Raw genomic sequence first — 22,829 nt, 5'->3', positions numbered from 1 at the left:
ATCTATCAATTGCTGTTGCTTGTGAATCAACAGAGGCATTTATAGTAGGCACATAATGCTTGAAACTGACTTTTGAATGCCACGGGTCTGGCCTTGAGAATACATACTACCACACAGTACATCCCTCAGCACCATCACTGGATAATTCAGCCCCACTGTAGCACCAGCAAGAAAAAATATCTGGCACAGCCAGTGAGAGAGATTATGTTGACAGAAAGAGTGTAATAAAAAAATTAGAACTTACCTTCTTTGGCTGGGAGACGTGTTGACTGGTCAGAATGAGATGATGTGGAGTAGCTTAATGGAGAACTACCTGCAGAAGAAAATAGCTCGTTAATTGGAGGCTTGACTGTATAGTTCACTACCATGTCATTCAATGAGCTCCCAGGGACATACTGGTGCATGCCAACTACTGATAAGTCTTATATCCCAGCCTTACAGACGCTCTGAATATTACACCTTCACAACTCACAGCAAATCCTGTAATAATGAATGATGAGATTGCAACAAAAGCAATAGCTGATCTGAGTCAGAAAAGGCCAGTGCAGAAAAAGTCAGTGCTTCAACAGGTGACAAAGTATAATTGTAAAATGGTTTAATTACATTTCTCAAAAGTTCAAAAATGCTCAAATTAAAATTACATACTCTATGTAATCAAATATTCCATGCTTTGGCCAGACTTCTGATAAATAAATTGAAGCACCCTTAAGTTTCTTTGTTTTATCCCAACCAACCCACTTCCCTCTTGTAAGTTATGGTCCACCAAATTCCCAACCAAAATCTTTTTGAATGCTATGAGTGCTTCCTGTTTTACCAGCTTTTTAGGCAGAGAGTTTATACCTGTGGGACATAAGACAGAAGAGATAGGAGCAGGAGTAAGCTGTACAGCCTTGAAGGTGCTCTATAATTGGTCCCCACTGCACACTCCAGACAATTTCTCATAATCATCAAATTCCCTATAGACCAGGGGTTCCCAACCTCTCCCTCGATTAATGGTAAAGCTCCATAGCATAAAAAAGGTTGTGAACCCCTGCTATAGACCAATAAATCCATCAAAAATTCAGTTACGTATATTCGACAATGCAGCCTCCTCAGCTCTCTGGGGTGGAGAATTTCAAAGGCTTCCTCCTCCTTGCTGGCTTCCTTGCAGAAAACTAACTAAAACTGGGCAATCACTTTTTTTGGAGTCCCTGTGTTCAGTCCACAGATGAATCATTATGCTTCAGGTGATCTATCACTTTCATTCACCATTCCACTCCAACTCTTATCTTCCTCTCTATGGTCTCTGGCATTGTTACAATGAAGCCCAACACAAGCCTGAGGAGCAACATTTTATCCTCTGTTTAAATATGTTGCAGCTTTCAGGACTCAGTACTGAATTCTCCAACTTAAAGTAACACAAGGGCTTTGGTCCAAAATGTTGACTCTATTTCTTTCCATAGATGCCGCCTGATCTGTGAGTTCCTCCTGTATTTTGTGTGTGTTACTCTGGATTTCCAGCATCTACAAGATCTCGTGCTTTTCACTCTTTCATTCTGGATTTAAACTTCCCAGAATTGGCCATTTCTGTCTGTCAGCATTTAGGGTCAATCTTCCTTTTATTTTCTGCTCCCTACGCAAGTAGTTTGGCCTGTTCTGCCTTACAACATATAACACCAATAAAGAAGATAATCTGATCCTAACTGCTGCTTTACTGGCACATTGTCCACTGGTCTTATGCCATCAAAGATATTCCCTTTGTTCTACCCACCCCTCCCCACCTTCTCAGCTACTAGGAACTGACCTGTTTTCTCTCTTTCCAAGTTTCAGTGAGAGGACGCAGACCTTAAGCATTAACAGCTTCTCTTACTACGGATGCTCCTGAATTGCTATGTAAGTGGGCCTAGGATTTTCTGATTTTATTTATTGCACACTTCTAGCATCTGTGGCTTTTTAAGTCTCTTGAATGAGCACATGTCCTTCTAAAACCATATCCCCGTGTCTAGATTTCTCCACAAGGGGAAACAACATCTCAAAATCCATTTTGGTAACTTCTCTTAGAAACTTTCATGTTATAATGAAATAATTTCTCACATCTATCCTCCATTGTAAGGCAAGGCTATCAGCCTTTCCTTACATTTCAACACCTTTATTCCAAGGGTCACCCCAGTAATCTTCTCTGAACTGCTACCCATACATGTATCTTTAAGTAAGATAAATAGATACTTTATGATCCCAAAGGAAATTACAGTGTCACAGTAGCATTACAAGTGTATAAATATTAGAAGAGAAGTAGAAGGAATTAAAAAAAGTTACCACAGTCTAACAGGAGGGGGTCATCACTCCCCCGGCTATAGGTTGACTCTTTATAGAGCCTAATGGCTGAGGGTAAGAATGACCTCGTATAGCGCTCTTTGGAGCAGCGTAGTTGTTTTAGTCTATCACTAAAAGCCCTCCACTGTTCAGCCAAGATGGTATGCAGAGGGTGAGAAACATTGTCCAGAATTGCCAGGATTTTCCGGAGGGTCCTTTGTTCTACCACAGCCTCCAGTGTGTCCAGTTTGACTCCTATAACAGAGACAGCCTTTCTAATCAGTTTATTGAGCCTGTTGGCATCACCCGTGTTGATGTCATTGCCCCAGCACTCCACCGCATAGAAAACTGTACTGGCAACGACAGACTGGTAGAACATGTGAAGGAGAGGCCTGCCTACTCCAAAGGACCTCAGTCTCCTCAGGAAGTAGAGGTGACTCTGGCCCTTCTTGTACACAGCCTCTGTGTTGGTGTTCCACTCAAGTTTGTCACCCAGGTACTTGTGGGTCCTCACCACATCTACACCCTCACCATTAATAGTAACGGAGAAATGCAGGCTTAGTCATCCTAAAGTCCATCACCGTCTCCTTTGTCTGACTGATGTTGAGCTGCAGATGATTCAGCTTGCACCATTTAACAAGGTCCTCCACTAGGGACCTGTATTCATCTTCCTGTCCTCCCTTTATACACCCAACTATTGCTGAGTCATCAGAGAATTTCTGCAAATGACATGAGTCAGTGTTGTATCTAAAGTCAGAGGTACATGGGGTAATTGGGAAGGGAGTCAAAACAGTCCCCTGTGGGGCCCCAGTGCTGCTTATAGCCATGTCTGACACACAGCTGTGAAGCTGCCAGTCAGGTAGACAACTATCCAGAATACAATGGAAGTGTCAATCTGCACTGAATGGAACTTTTCCCCCATCAATGGGGACTGTATGGGTCTGAAGGCACTTGAGAAATTACAAAACATGACCGTCACAGTGCTGCCCTGCGTATCCAGGTGGGAGTAGGCTCTGTTCAGCAGGTGGGTGACAGCATCATTGACTATGATGTGCTCCTGGTAGGCAAACTGCAGGGGATTGAAGGCTGATATGACCAGGGGTCAGAGGTGAGCCAGGACCAGCCTCTCAGGGGCTTCATGACTCTAAGGTGTGCTTTCATCCATGTCCTGTAAGTTAGAACAAGGCTTCTGTACATTTATGTTCAATACCTTTCGCAATAAAGTGCAGCTTCTGTTTGTTTTCCTAACTACTTGTGGTGCCCGCATGCTAACCTCCTGCATTTCTTATTCAAGGACAGTGGGATCCCTTTTCACAACAACATTCTGCAATCTCTCTCCATTGAAATAATATTCTGCTTTTCTATACTTCTTGCAAAAAAGGATATCCTCACATTTCTCTCCATTTATACTCGGTGCTTAGGGTGAAGTGGTGACATACACTCCCCCTCTAATTCTTCTGTCAATTACCTTCAGTCTATGTACCCCATTATTGAGCTCTGCTGATTGAAATAAGACCATGAGACTACAAGACATAGGAGTAGGAATAGGCCACTCAGCCCATCGAGTACACTCTGCCATTCCATCATGGCTGATATACTATCCCTCTCAACCTCATTCTCCTGCCTTCTCCCTGTAACCTTTGACACCCTTACTAATCAAGAATCTATCAACCTCCAGTTTATATATACTCGATGACTTGGCCTCCATAGCCACCCATAGCAATGAATACCACAGATTCACCACACTATTGCTGAGTCATCTTGATTCTGAATGAATCAGAGGATTCAAATGCTCACAAGTTCATGAGGCAACTCATCGTTCATATCTGGTACTCCAGCATTAGATTAGCTTCTTCAACAGGTACATCTTCCCTGTGCTATTGTCAGGCTAAGACCCTTGGCCTGACAATAGTACAGGCCAAGTGTCTGCTCCTGAAACAATGATGTTCTTGTCAGTGGATTTCCTGTACTCGGTCAGTGAGCAAATTATCAAGAGGCCAATGGAACAGTATCTCTGTTGGCGGCTAAAATGGGCATCATCAGGAATCTTTGCTTCTTCAGATGAACTGAAGCAGTGGCAGCATTGACCCATCATATCAGATTCCTGCACACCATCATTAAAGGTTCAGCACTTCACTGGAGCCAAACTCATGTCAGACTATACATCTGTGGCAATGAGAAGCAAAGCTGAAGTTATTTGCAAACATCACCCTTCCCAACTACCTTCACTGTGATCTTTGAGATTAGTAGTCATACACATTGAGGTTCCTTTCTTTTCCTCCAAATTTCTGAATACACACCTATTTATTGTGCACACATTGTCTTAATTCATTTAACTTTCTCAAACGCATTACTTTACACTTCCCCAGTCTGGCTTCCGTTCATCATTTTTCTGGCTCATCTGCCAGTCTAGTGAAGGCTCCTGACAATTTTACCCTTCCTTCCTCATTTGTCAGTAATTCTCTCAGTCACTCAATCTGTAGATATTAGTTGCTTAAATAAAGCCTTGAGAAATGATTATGTTATGCCCTGGTTTGCATCTTTACTGTTATGCTGCAGGTGTTTCATTTAGCATTTCTGTAGGAGCTGTCTGTTCTGCTTTCAGTCTGTTTGGATTATTGTTGAAGAGAAGGGATGATGTGGAATGTGTGCCATCCAATTAGTGGGAGGTTTTCTTGGTGAAGAACACTAAGGCTGGCTTGGGACTTTGATTCGAGAGGAGATGAAAAGAGAAGACGTTGGGGAGAGCCGGTCGTAGCGTACGATCCGGTGGGAGACCCATTTGTTCGAGATGGATTGCGAGCGAAGTTCGGAAGGTGGTGTGAGCTTTCACGTGACTGAGGGCCCGGTGCGCGAGTGACAAAGAAGTTCAAGATGAGCTCCGATGTGCACATTTGACTGTTTAGTTAGAATGGGCCCTTTTCTTTTTGTTATTCTTTACTAACCCTTTAGTTAAGATTCATAAATATAATTCCTTTAATCGTATGCAGTGTTCTGCCTGTTATTTCATGGCACCAATTTGTAACAAGGTAGCAAATGACACAGCACCCACAGAAACCGAGGTTTGGGGTGGGATCAAGCGAGCCTCAATCTCACGGGGTTGATCTCACGAATAAAATATACAAACAGAATTTAGCCACTAATAATTGGTCTAGGATGTATTTCATATCATTTCCTTCATCTGGATTCTGGACAACGTAACCAAAGATGCTGTGCTTTCTCACTTATGACATCTATCTCAATGCCAGAGTTAAATGAAATGCTTATTTAAATGTTATTTTTTTCTATAATTTTCTGAGGCAGCAAATCTTATCCATTCTATGCTACAACATATTTTTAAAAACTAAGCAACCTGATATTAACCTGTTCTAGAGTGGCTGAGGGCAGATCTGTGGCAGTGAGGTAAAAGTCACAAGAAGTCATACTGGTCCTGACCTGGCAAATGTACACTGCTTTAAAGGCTTAGAATGCTTCACTCAGTAACTCAATGTTAAGAATGGATTTTCCATTTGCTGTAACATACTGAGATTTGTTTTTAGGCTAGATTCCCAGAAGGGTGGTGAAATGAGTCTGGATCATGAAGCTAAATTATGTACTGTTGTTTGTCCAAGCTAACAGTCAGACTTGTCCAGAAGAAGAGTCAAAGAGTCATGTAGTTATACAGCATGGAAAAGAGGCCCTTTGGTCCTAATCATCCATGCTGCCTAACTGAGCAAGTACCATTTGCCTGTATTTCCAAATGAGGATGAATTACACACCGTTAAGGCAATATTGATTCAAAATATAGGAAAAGAGTAACAAAATCTAGGCAGAAAAGATGTTCTGTTTATGTTTTTCTATTGGTTCCTTGTCCATCATTCAGGATGCACAGTAGTTTGAACATTTTAGAGCACAGCAAGAGCCATCTTCTACAAATGACGTTGACATTAGTTCAATTGTCTTTTTTAAATCACAGTGAGAGATTTTTGTTAACCAAGACATTACAAGAGTTAGGCAAGTGGAGCTATGCAGGGTTAAATTGAAAACTAACCATCTTCAACAGGTTAGGGGGCGAAATCAGATACTCTTATTCCTGCATTGCATATTTTCAGTCTAGATTTTTGTGCATATGACAATAAACTTGACTTTAAAAAATATACCTTTTACCTTTACACATTATTTGTGATTCATCTCACATAAAACAATTGGATTACTGGTCCCACATATACATTTTTCCAGATTATTCAGCTCAATTGCAAATAAGCAGAACAAAGTCAAGAACAACAAATTACCCAGAATGGGATAAGCTATAAAGGAAAGACTTAGTCCATGAGGTGCGTCATTTGAGCAGATTTATAAGGAAAGGTAACAGATTAAATGTGCCTATAGAGTGGTTAAAACAAAATTGAGAATAGGTGACAAACAGATCAGAGCTGGAGACAGGAAGAATGAAGAGTGCAACTTGTGGTTACATGTGGGTGAGATTAGACGTGTCGTAGCCGTCAGCCATGTGTTGACCACATGAGTTGTGTTTTTTTTCTCTTATTGCATTGCCTCAATATGGTGAATAATAGTTATAAATGGAAGGCTTGATGGAAAAACTGAGCTTTTGGTTTTGATTTTTTTTTAAATTTTTAATGTGTTTATAAAATTGTAAAAATTAGGTTTAAGTATCTAATGGGGGCTCTCGGGAATTGCTCTGGCAGTGATATACTGAAGTACTTTTTAAAAATCTGAATGCAATCATGTAAATAATTTTCACTATAAAGTAACAGAAAGGAAATGTAAAATAAATGATGAGTAGTAAAACTGGAAAATAATCCCTTGAATAATTAAGTTGCTGGTCTTTATAAGTAACAAAATAAAATTCAATCAATAATTTTATAGTCATGTGAACATGACAGCACTAAAAGATGACATTATGCCCATTGTGACCTTAATATCTCCAACACTCACTCTCCTGATTTCTCCCATAGACCTGTAAGCTTTTCATTTTCAAAAAAATGCTTTGATTATGGTCTTGTTTGCTGAGTAACAATTTGCTAGCAACTTCATAGTCCTGGAAAAAGTACTCATCTCTTTGCCGCCAGAACAAAAACAAGACATGCCTGGCAAATGTATGCCTTGCTATATATTCTAATTTTCTAAATGTTTTAAATATGAATAATGTATGAAATATCCTCCATCTTGCATTAAGAAACACAAATTATGATTAAGTGAGGAAACTACAGAATGTGGTTTAGTATTGTACCTGTGAGATTTGGAAAATGGCCCCAAAACAGTATGTGAGTCATCAATGACAAAGCCATTTGGCATGACAGAGGCAGAATAATTAAAGAGCTGTAATGTGGGACAAAGATAGTTTCAAGTGAAAATATAGTTCATTGCAGATTTGTGGGCCGTTGAGGCCACAAATCTCTTTGAGTTGGATCTCTGTGCTAGAGAGGGTTCATCGATTATCTCCAGTAAATTTAATTTAAAAGCTTCAAACTTTGTTCTGCGAATATTTACTCAGTTAACGACAGGAAAATAAGAGATAAATAAATAGGCAGGAAATGAGTGGAAATAACTGGCCAGAGGTTGAAATGAATAAACTGAGAGGAGGCATAAGACACATTCTCTGGAATTAGTAAGGAAGGATTGAACAACATTTCGAGATCATTGGTTCACATAAGAATGGGCAGCAAGAACTACTGTATAGAGACACTCAGGCTTGCTCTGAAACAGTGTAATGGATGCTGGTGCAAACGTAGAAAGAACTGGGTAGATCGAGAGGTGAGAGAAAAGGGACAGATGGGGAGCCTATGGCATGAACATTGAAACATCAATTTGTATGTTTCATGAACACTACCTCACTTTTTTATATTATTTCTGTTTTTGCACTTTTTAATTTAACCATTATATATATTTAATGTAATTGATTTACTTATTTTTTCTATATTTGACATGTATTGCACTGTACTGCTAAGTTAACAAATTTCACCAAGTATCCCGATTCTATTAAATCTGATTCTGATTTTCTCTAGTAAATCTACATGGGGCGGGTCATTTATAATGATAAAAGTGTAAAATCAAAATATTGTGATTGCTGGCAATCAAATCAAATACAAAATATTGAAGGTATGCTGTAGTTCAGGCAGTATTCATGGATTTCCAGTTGGTGAGCTTTTCAGATGTAACTAACTTTGGGATAATCACAGATATAGAATTCCAAGAGCACAGATATCCTGGAAGGTTTTAAGGTTACGGAAAATTACAGATGTAGGGAGTGTCTATTCGACAAATATTTCATTTCGATTCAGTCATAATTTATGAATACTGAACCTCACCTATGAGAATGATATTCAGACGTTTTTAAGCGATGATACACTGGCAACAATACAACAAATAATCACCCTAAAATATACACAACTGAAGGCACGAAACAAAACAGCAGATGACACGCAGCCGACATGAGTCAAATGTCACCGGGATTTTTACTATAGTGATAGGAAAGCCCGCGTGGGAAATCTTTCGGGTCACTTCACAGAGAATCCAAACGAGACCCTGTACTGCAGATCTCTGCCTATTCGCCTCTCCTTGCTCTGGTTCGGCTATCTGCCCCTTATACCTTCGCTCAGATTTCAGTGGGAACTCACTATAATCTACCCTCAATGTGCCTTCGTTCTTTGCTTTGTCTGAGTTCATATGTTGCTCTCTCTAACCCTCTCGTCCTTCCTCCGTTACCCGCCCCCCCCCGCCCCGCCCCAGTTTTTCGCATTCTACAAACTAAGGCGTTTTTGCAAACTTGTGCGGCAGAGCGGGGCTGAAAGAGGGCCAGCAATCGCTGAACGGGTTTACTTGGGCTCCGGGGAAACGAAGTGCCGGTTCAGCTGCGTAAAAATGTACGGTCAGTCCAAGTAAATCAAACCGCCAGCTTTGAAAGTAGTCGTTGAACAAAGTTAGTCACATTAAACTGTGTGTCACCTTGGTGTTTGGCTTGAGACATTGGTGGAACTTTACGGATCTAATTCTGACATTACAATACTGATGAATCCGACGATTAAATATTTTATTTTCTTTCTAATTAATGAAAAAATGCTTAGTTCTTAATTTCTATGATGGAAATTTCAAAGGGCTGCATTCTAAATGCAGCTAGTTAGGAGAAAATATTACTGAAATGCAATTAATGAACTCCTTATAGGTGTATGTGGGTCCTCTCCCAACCCTGTATGTTTGGCATTGTGTGTTCCGGGTGATTGAAGGGAAACAATCGTTTAATTTTGATTTTCTACTCAAGATTCCTCCCGAAAATTGAATATAAAACATTGAGCGGGAAATTGCATGTTGTAGAGTTCTGTTTTTTTTTCTGTTTACTTTTTCGTTAACTCCAGGACTGTCCAATACACTCACGTTAAACTTCGAGCAAGATTTGCACCACGATATATTTTTGCTGTCTAGCCCATGTTCTAAAGCTCTGCGGGGGGTTTCACTGCCTTTATCACGGTGCCCAAAGGAACAGTGATCGTGATACAGCTTAGAATTTAAGGAAGTAGATGCGGCTCATTTTTTTTCGGTTCACATACACAGACAGTTCCAGGGGGTGGGATATGGCCGTCCGACCAAACCTCATGAGCCCCAAAGACGTGACTTTGTTTGTTTTGAGGTATGACCACAATAGGGCGTGGCTCTTCGAGCGCCCGCTGAGAGGTTCCTATCTCGCATTCGTTTAAAGCCAAAGCCACTGTCCTCAAATCCGAGCGTTTGGATTTCCGCAGGTATGAACAGACTCATAATTACACACACAGGGTTGTTCTAGATATCTGAAGTACAGAACTAATAATGTAACACGGCCTCAAACCTCTTAGCAACTAATGAGCACGGGAAGTTCATTCTAAAACTGATTTCCCTGACGTGTGACAACCCCCAGAGAGTACCGCCAACTCACGCCCTTCTCAATATCAATCATGTTTATGTAAAGGTAAGTCTAACTTTTAAGCACATAATAAAGGTTGTCACGTCCTTTGGAGTATCAATTTTTTTTTATGATGAGCAGAGCTGCTTTTAATCAATTATCAACCCTTTAAAACCTGTTCCATTTGCACTGAATTCAATCTCCTATTCCAGCTTCAACAGACGTTGGAGAAATCCATAGAAATTCACCCGAAAGAAAGCAAACCCCGTTTACAAACAACGTGATTTAAGGCAGACCAGAATATCTCTCGTTCGCTCAAATAAAACCAGCCAGTTCACACTGTCCAAATTTCTCGGCCTTGGGACGTTCACGTTTGTCGGCAAAGGGGTAGGTGGGAAAGGGATATGTTATTGTTTTGTTCACTGATAAACATTCTTACATTTCTGTGGAGTTTTTCATCCCATACTGACAACATATACATATTTAATACAATATATCTCAAAGTCTTCTGGAGCCAAAGCTCCTTTCACAATAAGAGTTAGAAGAATTAAACAGACAGAGAGAAGGGGGATTACAATGGCAAACGAAACCAGATCAAGACGTGTTCTCAAGACATTTCAAACTTATAATTTTCAGTAATAACTATATTCAGTTGAAATATGTTGTCAGCAATATGATGTATTCAGCTCTGAGAATTTTGCAAAATCTTAATCCGAGTTTTCTTGCGTAACACAGTAAGAGAAGAACCTAACGGTCCAGCTTTTGATAAAATACATTGCTCTCAGGCCAAGCAACCTGCAAATCCGTCCCAGCTCCCACACACACGCCCTCTTTCCACGCTTCACGACAGTTAACCCCATCGTCACTCAAATGATGATTTTGAGTCTGTCGTATCAGGAACCGGAAGGTGCAAGATTCTTTCAAGGACAGGAGACATGGATGAAAGGGAAGGACAGTGTGGGGTTAGGCGGTGGGGGTGGGGGGAGCAATCAGTGTCTGGGAAAATTGACCATGCATCTCTTTGAAAGCTGCAAATATTTCAATACATTTGAATTTCAAGGCCCGCGGATATATATTATGTTTTGCTGTAAATACACACACACATGTTTTACAGCAAAACATTGGTGATCTTTTCGTTGTTCCCGCAGCTGCAGAAGTGGAAACACCTTGATCACATTTTCTTTCTCTAATTCGATCAGAGGCAGCAAAGTGACTCACTTCCGCGTTCCACCGCTGATAAAAGCAGAGATACTACTTACTTTCCCTAAGGTAATTGAGATGTGAGAGCAGGACCTCGGCGTTGTAGAGAGAGGTCAGGCGGAGAAAGTCCTCCTTGTTCATTTTGCACAGTTCCTTGCCGTCCGTGTTGTGAAAGAGGCTCGTATCAACCTCCAGCAGCCCGTACTCCTTGATGGCCCAATCCAGCCACTGCCTGACATGCTCCGGACTCCAAAGAGTGGGATCTGCAGAATGCCAGCCAGTTAAATAACTTACTCCATACCCTCACAACCCGCACCGACTCCATAATGCTCATTCCCCAATTCGCACGATGTTTCACTTCAAGGGGCAGTACTATTCAATGTGTAGTAAATGATGGGTTTATCTCCCACCCAGTCGGCTCAGTGATTGATTTACTCAATCCAGATGTATCCAACCCACTCGGCTAATTTCTGGTATTAGCAATTCAGTGCATAATTGAATCAAATTTAGTCAATTTCTGCGTTGTGGTGGGGCCGTTTCCCTGGCATTTCTCCTCACGACATTAACATCGGCAGCCTGTGGCCACCGAGTTTGTATGCAGAGATCTCCAAGTGTCAGAGGAAACCAAAGATCACAGGCTGGGTCTAAAAGACAACTCTTACACCTTCATTTCCACCCTCGGGCCTGTTTTCGAGACTAATTACCTGCCGGAACGATCACTCTCCTCTCGTTGGTAGTAATGTTGGGCGGAGGGAGGCCATCCTTCTCGTCTATGTAACTGCTGTAAGTCATGGAATTGGTGTCAGTGCCGCTGACCAGCTTATTGCACTTCGCAATGCTGCAGTCCACAGGTGAATCCCTGTCAACGTAAGTAAGCAGAGGAGTCATTGCGAGAATGGAAGGACAAAGAGATATAGGCACAGCGACGGAACTGTCACTACCTGTTAGCTTTGCTTACATTTTTTCCGACTCCAGAACCATAAGAAAACGTAAACAGCGGTTGCCAAGAACACCGTGCTGTGAATCATTTTAGTTAGACCTCATATGGTAGAGAGACCGACGAGAGATTATTATATTGGTTCGATAAATAAAATTTCAATCGCGTCTCCTAAAAGAATCATAGACATTCCCTTGTGCGCAAGGTGCAACCAAATGCCTTTGTGAATCTGTTTGTAATTTACCAGGTTATAGCGCCATGGACTTCTACTTTTCCTGGTCTTCTATTTTGCAAATGTTGAGTTTGTCCCGGGGGTAAAAACAATATAGCCATGTACTTCAGCGTTTGTAAGAGGGATCGGAAAATGATAGCAAAGAAAGAAACAATGGTAAGAAAAAATGTAATCCACAGATATCCTTTTTGCAGCGATGTGAGCACAATGACCCAAGTTGGCGCATTGATCGAATGAGATTTTACACCAAGAGCCGGTTTACTCTCTCAACTGGACATAAAAAGCCCCACCAGTTCATGCAAAGTATGAGGGAGGAATGGGAGAGGTGGGGCAGATAGTGTCACCAATATCCCCGATCAGTTTCAAAATGAATGATTTCACTGCTTCTCATTACAACAACTGCACTCAGATGTACTCAGCTAGCTGCGGAGTGTGTGTGTGATGGGGGGTCGGGGGACTGGCAGGGATCTGCTCTTTCTTATAGTGCAGTAGAGGGGGAAGAATATTAAGTAAGAAGGTACCAAAGAGAGTGAGTTCAAATCCCACCCTGGTAAATCGAGAATGTGAATTCAACAAATGTAAAATAAAGTGCATCAGTAAAATTGAGAGTATGATACATAATGCTCCTTCTTCCCTCGCCCTTCTCTGCCTCTAAATAAATTGGCCTATTTATCGTTTCTCTGAGGGAAGGGAACTGGTTGAATCCCTCTGCTTTGGCCTATTCGCAATTTCACACGTGAAGTTATCCAGCAATCCTCTAATGCGGAAGGTCCGCCCTCATTTTGTCCGAACAAGTGGAAATGGTCCTTCGCCGATCGGATGCCATAGGTACGGACTGGGACCTTGTACTCCTCCAGCAGTCACTCCGCCTTGGCCCGCGCCTCAAGGCCTGTTACTTTGGCTAGTAGATGTTTCATTTGTATGTTTGGGATTATTATTGGTCCTCACCACTGACCAAGAGATTATACCTCCCTTTGGGCAGATGGTGAGCGAGAGGATCATGGAACAGCTGAGCACCCTCCAGCAAACCATACCGGAGTCGAAGGCCCGCAGGTAGCGAGATGCTTTGCTGAGAAGCTTAGGGGATCGAGGTGTATTCACACAACGCATCGTGGTCTTGTAGGTTGCTATGAATATTCCTCAAGTGTTCATACCGCAAAGATAATTCTTGCTATTAGTGCACTTTATAGCAAATACAGCGGACCTGTTTATATAGGGACATTCTCTTTGTGTTTCCAGTTCTACCGAAAGCGAGGAAAATATGTTATAACTCCTGCTTAGGTCAACTGAATATATTAATATAAATCAACTGAATATATTAGGCTGTCTGGAAATTCTTCGAGAGCACCACATTAGAAGCATTTACAGTATGTCTGGCTGAATGCAAATTAGGATGTGCATTCCCAGAAGGAGCCGGCTGACCCGGTGTTACCTGGAGCCGTTAATGTTGTCATATTCTCTCTTAATATTTGCCCTGACAGGTTGATTGATCCAATCTTGTTGAGGCAATGGGTTAATTTTGTGCGTTTGTCCATAGTCGGCGGCAGCTGAAGCCGTCATATCCGTTTTGGGAAGCTGTGCAGCGACGTACGTGGTGTCAAACAGAGACTGGTCGTCGCTCACAACGGACAGGGCCTCCTGGAAACAGAACAAACACGGGACACCGAATGAGAGAGTTCGAAAGAGGCAGCAGAAACAACTTCTCAAACTGGACCCTTCAAACGGAGAGAGAAAAAAAAACAGACAAACGCAAATACAGCGCCCCCTTCTCCAGACCAACACTATGTTCTGATCGATAGACGTCGGGCTAATTACTCAAAGTAACTCCAAACTTAGTCAACCATTATGCCATTTCATAGGGTACGCCTACCTTCACATTGTAAATGTGTTACACTTTTTTTCTATTTCCGTCCCTGTGTGTGTTAATGCGTGTGTTCATGTGCAATGGCCTATAATTTGCAAATCTCAGCACTAGCCCAATAGCTGTTAGCTGAGTACTTTGGGAATCTACGTTACTCAATTTAAAACTGAAAGATATATAAATATTTAATATTGAGTGTTTGACCTGTAGCTGGATTAGTGCTCCAGCAATCTTTCGACCAACTTCGAAAGAACACGGATATCTCTGGGAATGATTAAGATCGCATATGCATGCGGTGCAAAGTCGGGACGTAGGTGTTGGCTGGACAAACCTGCAAGAACGTTCTGAAATGGATCGAAGTGGCTAAAGGTGCCCTTACTTAAAGCAGCTTGATCCTGCTGTAGGATTCAGTGCAGCCTTTGCCTCTCTACATCGCGGCACATTGACAGTCAAGGGCAAACCTCAGTGACACACCGTTCATCAGCCGCTTTGCTTTTCTATTGGTGCAGCCCAAACCCAAATTGCACTAAAGTGGGCGAATGGAGCAGGAGTAGAGGAGGCAGGAAGGAGAAGCGGCTGATCCTGATCCAAGCCAAAGCAAGTTGCAGAGAAAGAAAGATTCATGACAAATGACGAACGTGCTGACAAATGCCGGGCAATAACACTAAGGCATTCCTTTGGGGAGTGCAGGGAGAGAAAGGCAAAGTTTTTCATCTTTAGTGCATTAAGGGAAAAGGAAATCTGCCAGGAAACATGGGTGTAAAGAACGGAAGTGTATGTTTAGTTGATAAGGTCGGGGAAATTGATGAGAACCCCGGTGTTCAGTTATGAGTCAATCAAACCTTTGAACAACTTAACATATTCGTTTAATGCGATCGCTCCTTCTGACCAGGCGAGCTCTTCACTTTGTAAATATCGTATTTCTTTAACTAACTTCACTATGTATTCTGTAGGACCCTCTCCGATACGGAGGCAGCTCACAATTACAGATGGAACATCTGAGACAAATAAATTCTGTCTGTAAGCTGCAGATGGCGGGACGCGCTACTCTGAAACAGGCAGCGAGATATCGCCCGTAAGCAGACCGGAAAAACATGCGATCAGTCTCGCTATTATGCATTCAAACAAATTCTAAACACACGAAGTGCATCCGTCAATGCTTGCTGCTTAGTGTTTGGCGCACGCTGGATATTTCTGGGGGTGCTGAGGGGCCCATCAATTTGCGGAATGGGTCGCGGGTGCAGTGCCATGTAACATTGCGCATTTCGTGATAGTCCCGGCGATCCGTGGACAGGTTCTTACCACCTTGCATTGAGCGCCCGATCACCCCAGTCCTCGAAACGCCCACCCATCTCGTTTAATCCCGAGTTAGTAATGGCCAGGTTTACAAGCAACACCCACGTTGGGAACATGCTTATCCAAGTGAATAAAGAGAAGCAAAGTCTACTCAGTGCGGAAAGGCTGACACTCACCGGGACTCCCTCAACACGCCTCTTTATCACAGGCGCCCTACTGACTGAAACCGAGTCTCCCACTCCGGCATCAATGCTTAAAAGGAAAAGGAAATTTAACAGGACGTGGAAAAATGAGGAAATCGGATTACCGTTTTGGGCTGGAAACTTGCTCAAACCGCAGCCCCAAGGAAAAGGTGGCAATGAGATGTATATGACGGGTAATCTCTGAAGCACATCCCACCCCTCCCATCTACTCTTACCGTAATCGTGCCGTCCATTTCACCCGATTTCTTCCCTTTTCCCCAAATCGGAACAATATCCCAAACATGACACAGTCAGGAGGTAATTACAACCGCAATTTCTTGTCGGACAGGCGAGGTAACCGGATGAAAGATTGGCAATTTTGGGAAGTGAAGTCAGCCGCTTGAGAGGAAGCCGCTGAACCAATGATGGGGGTTCATTACACATGTTTTCAAAGCAGGATATTTTGTCCGTCAAGATAAGGAAAGAGTAACAATAACGATGTCTCATTTTCCGTGGGTCAAATGCGCTTTCCTGTTGGGAAGCGCCCCGCAGCCTAACCGCGTTCAACCCCTGCTCCACGACATACACTCGTATACACACAAGCAGCCTCTTAATCCTCAAACGAACTTTCAGCGTTTTTATGGCACAACTCACATCGCTAGAGGATTTTTTTGCAACACGTTTCCTGCTGTTTCTGATGATCTAGCGGGAATTTCCACATTAGAAAATAACAGCCACGAGCGGCCCAGCACAAGCACCATCGGCAAAAAGTTGTCAAAGAAGTACATAAAACCTATACAAGAGTCGATCTATCTATCACTTTTCCAGCAAACGCGGCAGGCGGCTGTTACACCGGCAATTTTTTTTACAAAGTATACTTTTCGGAACATTTACTAAAATTGTATAATTTAGAATGAAGAATTTACCTGGTGAAATTTTATATATTCAGATATATCTATGTGAAAACTCCCGTTAGACCTTGTGCTCCTGTTATTTGAACGCGTCCTCAAGTCTCCAGTCTCCTAATTCAATTTTTTCCTCTCTCCCACTCTTCACTAAATTGGCGAGTTAAAAACCTACAGTACCCTCCCCCTCTGAAATTATCCTCATCAATCCAGACAGCATTTCAGTGCAGCTGCAGCTCCAAGCGTGTGGAGACCGCCGGGGAGTCGCGGTGCGCTCATTGATGGGGTGAATATTCGATGCAGTGATAATAGCAAAGTTTCGATTCTATATTTACACCGAAGGCATTCTTTACGCGGACAATGGAACTTGGTTCCGTATCTAAGACCTAATTAAACCTTCAGTGTAATGCGAAAGAGCATTAAATTCGGGTGGGTACCCGTGCGTTTGCATTCTTTGCGCGTCAATACAGTAATATAAGAACGTTATTTACGAACACTAAGAATAATATGATTGTGATTATGTTTTATTGCTCGTCTTTACACGTGAGAGTTTGCTATTCAGAAGACTTATAACAGGCAGGGAGTCTGTCTCCAGCTAACAGCAGAACAGCCGCTTCCAAGACCAGGCTTTCTCCAGAGAACCAAAGTTGTGGTCACTGTGGGGATCATTTCTCACAGGATGGTCCCAACCTGACCGCAGCCCCACCACCTACATGCCTAGCAGAGGTTTCAATCCTTCCCCATTCCTCCGCCTCATCAACACACGCGCACTTCATCCTGTTGTACAGAAAAGTATTTCTTGTTTGCGCGCGCACACTTCGGAAGACTTGAACGTTTGAGTGTTGGCCCACTTGGTCATGTGAGAGAGTCGGGGTTCCTCAGTCACTAAGGAAACAGGGCAGGGCAAATCATCATCAAGATCTGTTTACAATTTGAAATGGGACAAACAAATTCAGATTCCTTCTGGTATGACATTTCAAGAAGCATAGGAAAGCATGTGTTAAAGTTTTGTAACCAAAAAGAATATTGCACCGCGCAGTTTATGAGGCCTGTCTAGAATTGACAAAATATGCAATTTTGATGGGACATTGGGCAGTTCGGAAAACAAAACACGAGGAACCAGATTAACCAGATTAACATTCCTATTTTTTAAGAATAAGGACAAGTTCCCACAATTACAAGAGATGTAAGAAGATGGTGAAAGTGGAGAGAAAAATCTGCTACTCCAAATACACAAGCAAACTGTCTGGGCCGTTGCTCGGGGGCATAATTAATTTGAGATTTATTTTTATTGGAGAACTCTTAGTCTCCGCTGACCTTAGGAAAACAAGTCTGCAACCAGGACCTGGATGCGCTTGAATGAAACATAATATAACTGCAAAGTATTTCTTGCTTTCCTGCTTTAGGGTTTTGTCTCGACGTGCTTAAAAAAATTAATGCACAGTTATCTTTAGAAAGTAATAACTGTCCGATTGTAATTAGACCAGGGTCTCGCAGTTCGGAGCATTGTAATGAGAGGACCGACTATCTCATGGTAACCCCATGGAGTGGCTTTCCTCCGAATACTGAGTTTTACACTCGCTCTCTCTGTCCCTCCCTCCCTCCCCCCCCCCCCCGCTCTCTCTCTCTCTCTCTCTCTCTCTCTCTCTCTCTCTCTCTCTCTCTCTCTCTCTCTCTCTCTCTCTCTCTCTCTCTCTCTCTCTCTCTCTCTCTCTCTCTCTCTCTCGCTCTCTCTCGCTCTCTCTCGCTCTCTCTCGCTCTCTCTCGCTCTCTCTCTCCCGATAAGCTTTGGTTGAACCCTGGCTCGCAGTAAGAGCAGGGAACAGACTGAGAATTGTTCCGCTTTCGCAGAACTCTCCCCCTTAGTTAGAGACTGTCTGTAAAACAGCCTTTGTATCATAACACAAACGTTATGACTGGATGAAAAAATGTGCTATTTCAAGGGCGTTTGGTACAAACTCGAAGTCCGCATACTGCCGTAAAATATTAGAAGCACAAATGTTTTCTGAAGGTGTTCTTCGAATAGTTTGAGGCGCATTTCAATCCCTGTGATATTGGTTCCCCTTTGATTAAGTGTTAGTGCCTACAGTGTCTGAAATAAATGGATCCAGACCGTTACGCACCTGCAAATGACTGATTTCCACATTGTAAAAACACGACAGAAAGGTTAGAAACACGCAGCGATCGCAAAATGAGCGGAATATTTACTTTGTGTTAGATATAATTAAAAACTTAAGTTTAAAAGATCTTTGAATTACATAGATGCGCTCATACAGTGAACGGATTGTACCGACGTAACGGATTAAACTTGGGTGCTACAAATGGGTTTTCAATTTTTATTTTTAATTATGTATTTAACGGTTTTCCTTTTTAAAATGGGGGAATTTCTGTTTTAAGGAGCCTATCAATTCGTCGAATGAGATTTGAATACATTTAGAGGGACTGGGACTCAGAGCATTTCTCTGCAGGAAAAGGGATAACTGTGAAGCAAAGAACATTTTAGCTGAGAGCTAGACAGTAGTTTTCTATAAACAAGTAGCTGAACCTTTGGTTTTATGCCTAGAAAAACCGAAAACTCAGGTGACAGAACACGGCTATATCTTTATCCCAGTTCTAATCTGATGTAAAACTCCATTTCAAGAGCAGTTCTGGAATCATTGCTCACATTGATGCAATCTCGACATGAACGCGAAACTTAAAACTGTCGTGGTTATTTATTTACTGGACTAACTTGGTTTCACTCACGCTGAGACTAGGCCCGTGATAAATAAAACCGAGTTTGTACATGGGAAAGAACAATTGTGATAGATGCTTTTTAGCTTGGAATCCATGTTCGTGTTTAAGATTAATCTTTTGCTGGTGTGGTGTCATTAAAATTTGGGATTGTCATTAAACTTTTTTAAAACGTGTCGAGCTGTTGCCAGGAGCCTCGCAGATTGCGAGGAAATATTTTTCACTGCATAGATTTTTAGGAATGGCACTAGAGTCAGAGTGATATTTTGAAATGAAGGAGCGACAGGCCGGCAGTAATGTCTCCGTGCTGAAGACAAACGGCACAGGGTTTGAGGAAGGAACGACTTTCGTTCATATTTAACTAAACGGCAGATCAGGGGTTGTTCCCTACTGCTAGTCTGAATTGGAAGCCACTTGGGTGCACGTGGTTTAACTGGAAACCCAAGGTTAAGCAAATTAAAATTAGGAATTGATTTTAGCCGAGACGTTAAATGCTGGCTGAACGAGGACTAATTCGATATTGTTTTTCGAGCAGGCGTCAAATTCTCCTCTGTTCTTCCTAACAATAAATACCTTTTTTTTTCTGTCGGACATGTTCCATGAGTTTAACATCAGGCCACTGCCTGGCCTGGTTGCTTACTACGGCCTCAATCTTACCTTTACGTAAGACGAGGTGTCTGGGACAGTCTGAAACATTTTCCTCCAAGCTGCCCCGAGTCGTGTTCCGTTTGCTTCCACGTCCTGAAAGAAGTCCCACATTTGAGAGTGTGCACAGAAGTTGGGTTTAGCCAGTGCCCCTTTCACCCAGATCTCTCTAGATTTCCTGTCGGAGGTTTGGAGGTGTCCAACCGCACACCGCGGGCATAAAATGCACCGAAACTCATTCAAATAGAAAACTACTTTATCTTAATCCGCAGCAGACACACAAGCACTCCTGCAAATGATGCTGCTCCCGAACTGTCCAGCGCTGTTCCATCGGCCGTTTATCTAACTATCATCTGTCCGGATCTACTCACTGCCTATTTCCTTCTTTCTATTTTCCAGCCATTATGTCTATCACTTTTTCTCAGGTTTCCCCATTCCTAGTTTATGTGCAACAGAGTAACATCTATTCATCTCATTGCCATGTTTTCACTCATTTTTCCGGGCCTCTTGGCTTCTCTTTTCTTTCCTACCTCTTATTCTTTTCATTTTTGTTTCTTTTTTTTTACCTTCACATACTCCGTGAGCTCCCTGTCTGCAGTCCCCGGCTTCTTTTCGATTGATTTGTTGCGTTCGGTTCAGCCGGAGGAAGGAAATCAGATCAATTAATATGTTACTTATTCTCACATTTTTCAGCGACCCCTTCACTCGGGATTCCTCTGTTGTCATGCCTTTGTCTGTCGCATTTGGTTATGTTAATGGTTAAAAACTCGCACTCACCTTTAAAGTTGGTTAAAAGACCTGTAGCGCTTTGTGGCTCCGGTACCTTGCCCAAGAGACAAGCGGATTAGCTGTCCATTGCTAGTCTAATATTGAATGTGTAAGTCTTAAGAAAGTCCATACTGTGGTGGAGCCCGTGTGCCTCAAAAAACCAGACAGCTCGAGTTTAAAAAACCTCAGGGAATTATTGTGACCGGTGCGTAATGGTGATACCGTTTTTCTATGTTTCTTAACTTAGTTCGCTAATTTCTTCTTTCAGTTCTAATTAATTAATGTGAAATTGAAATGCCACTCTGCCGAGGTAAGTTTTGAGGCCGCCCCGCGGATAACTGGAATAACTACCACAATCACTCACCCACCGAGCTTCTCACAAGGCATTCAGCGAGCTGACTTCTCTCCGCTTTTAACAAGTTAAACCAAGTCGAGACGCTGAGTGGAGCTCCAGGCCTGTCCGTAACCTAATTCAAACTCGAAAATTTTAATATATAAAAACGGGATTCCAAGAAACTTTTTACAAGACTCCAAACCCAACTCTAGCATCACAACAAATAAAACGCCAGGTATTTTGTAAACAGTCATTTACAGAACATACGCCCTCTTTTCTAATTGTTCCTTAAATACCCCTCCTCCCCTCCCCCAGGATCATCCAGACTCAAACATATTGAAACATTTTTCTCTGAACAGTAACATATAAAGAGTCGGGGTGAAAGGGGCCAGACGGGTCGCTTTGTCTGTATTCAGGTCTATCGTGCAATTACATTCTAACGGAACTCGGGAAGGTATTTAAATTCCAGCCAAGTTAACCAGTTCGTGCCTTTGCAGGAAGTTCAAATTATCGTTGAGAGGAAAGGTCCCGCTCACTCAGTCAGAAATCACACCGTGTTAACGAATTGTGCGTTGGAATCGTTTTATTTACCTTTAGATTGCTGCTGACGTTTCGGCTCGTTCAAGGAACAGCGCCCATTAGTTACACACCTCTTCGCAGGCTAAGGGGTGGATGAATGAAGGAGTGGGGTCTGGCGTAGAGCCGAACTCGGGATCCAATGAAAATAAGCAACACCAGGTCTGGACAATTTTTAAACCTGACATTCATGCGTCGATAAAGAAAATGAGGGGATTTTGTTTTAAATGCGAGGGACCACCTTTGCAACCAGGCGTTTCGCTCAATCAACGAGAGTTTATTGGACCTCATTCTGCGTCATCTTCACACTCTCATTGGCAGTCGTTTATTGACACTAAACTGTAAACTCGTTTGAGTTCACTTAGGGATAGCTATGAAATTATTTTGCTTGAGCTATAGCATTTGGGCCTTGAGGGCTCAGACACATTGCATCTCACTTGAAAAAGACAAGTTGCATGTAGTAACATGACAAACTTTATTGGTACGTGAGGACAGAGTGAGAGAGTTTATCTTATCTAGAAAGCTACTACAGATGGCAGAAGGATGCCATTCAGCCAGGCGTACTTGTGCTAACTCTTTTAAGGAGCCGTCCAACTTAGACCCACAGCCCAGATATTTTTCCTGATAGTTAAGTTTTTTTTCAAACACACTCTTATCGTGTGAAAGTTCCGTTAGAATTTGATTGGGCTATCCATTCAGATGGGGTGTTTTGATCTTTGTGTCCCTCCGTGTGAAATAGCTCCTCATCTGTTCTGGATACTTTGTGAGTTAGTTCAGAGCTAATTTTTTTTTTATTTGCCCAATGGAGTTTCCTTCAAAACGGTATCAATCTTAATGCCATCTATGAACTTACTGATCATTCCTCCTACGTCCATATCTGTATCATTTCAATACAGTGTATTACAAATACGAAGGGTCCCTGTAGAACACCACAAATTACAGGCATCCAATCACAAAAATAGCTCTCTACCATCACCGTCTGTCTCTTACTGCCA

At 42.3% G+C, this 22,829-nt stretch overlaps 1 protein-coding gene across 13 annotated transcripts in view; it reads right to left on the bottom strand.

Moving 5' to 3' along the window:
• Window positions 1-22,040, bottom strand: part of fli1 (Fli-1 proto-oncogene, ETS transcription factor) — a 71,196-nt gene extending 49,156 nt beyond the window's left edge. The window contains exons 1-7 of one of the 13 annotated variants that reach the window (XM_073029656.1): window positions 21,289-21,692; window positions 20,723-20,761; window positions 20,169-20,252; window positions 13,967-14,172; window positions 12,070-12,224; window positions 11,425-11,628; window positions 245-313 (exon numbers count right to left, since the gene is read on the bottom strand). In XM_073029656.1, coding sequence (XP_072885757.1) covers window positions 245-313; window positions 11,425-11,628; window positions 12,070-12,224; window positions 13,967-14,172; window positions 20,169-20,207 — 673 coding nt within the window. In that variant the 5' untranslated portion in view covers window positions 20,208-20,252; window positions 20,723-20,761; window positions 21,289-21,692. The other 12 variants (XM_073029655.1, XM_073029658.1, XM_073029654.1 and 9 more) reach the window with 12 other exon arrangements.
• Window positions 22,041-22,829: the final 789 nt, after the last annotated feature.

This window comes from Hemitrygon akajei, chromosome 26 (genome assembly GCF_048418815.1).
Source record: "Hemitrygon akajei chromosome 26, sHemAka1.3, whole genome shotgun sequence".
Lineage (NCBI taxonomy): Eukaryota > Metazoa > Chordata > Chondrichthyes > Myliobatiformes > Dasyatidae > Hemitrygon > Hemitrygon akajei.
This window is presented reverse-complemented; position numbering and strand designations above follow the sequence as displayed.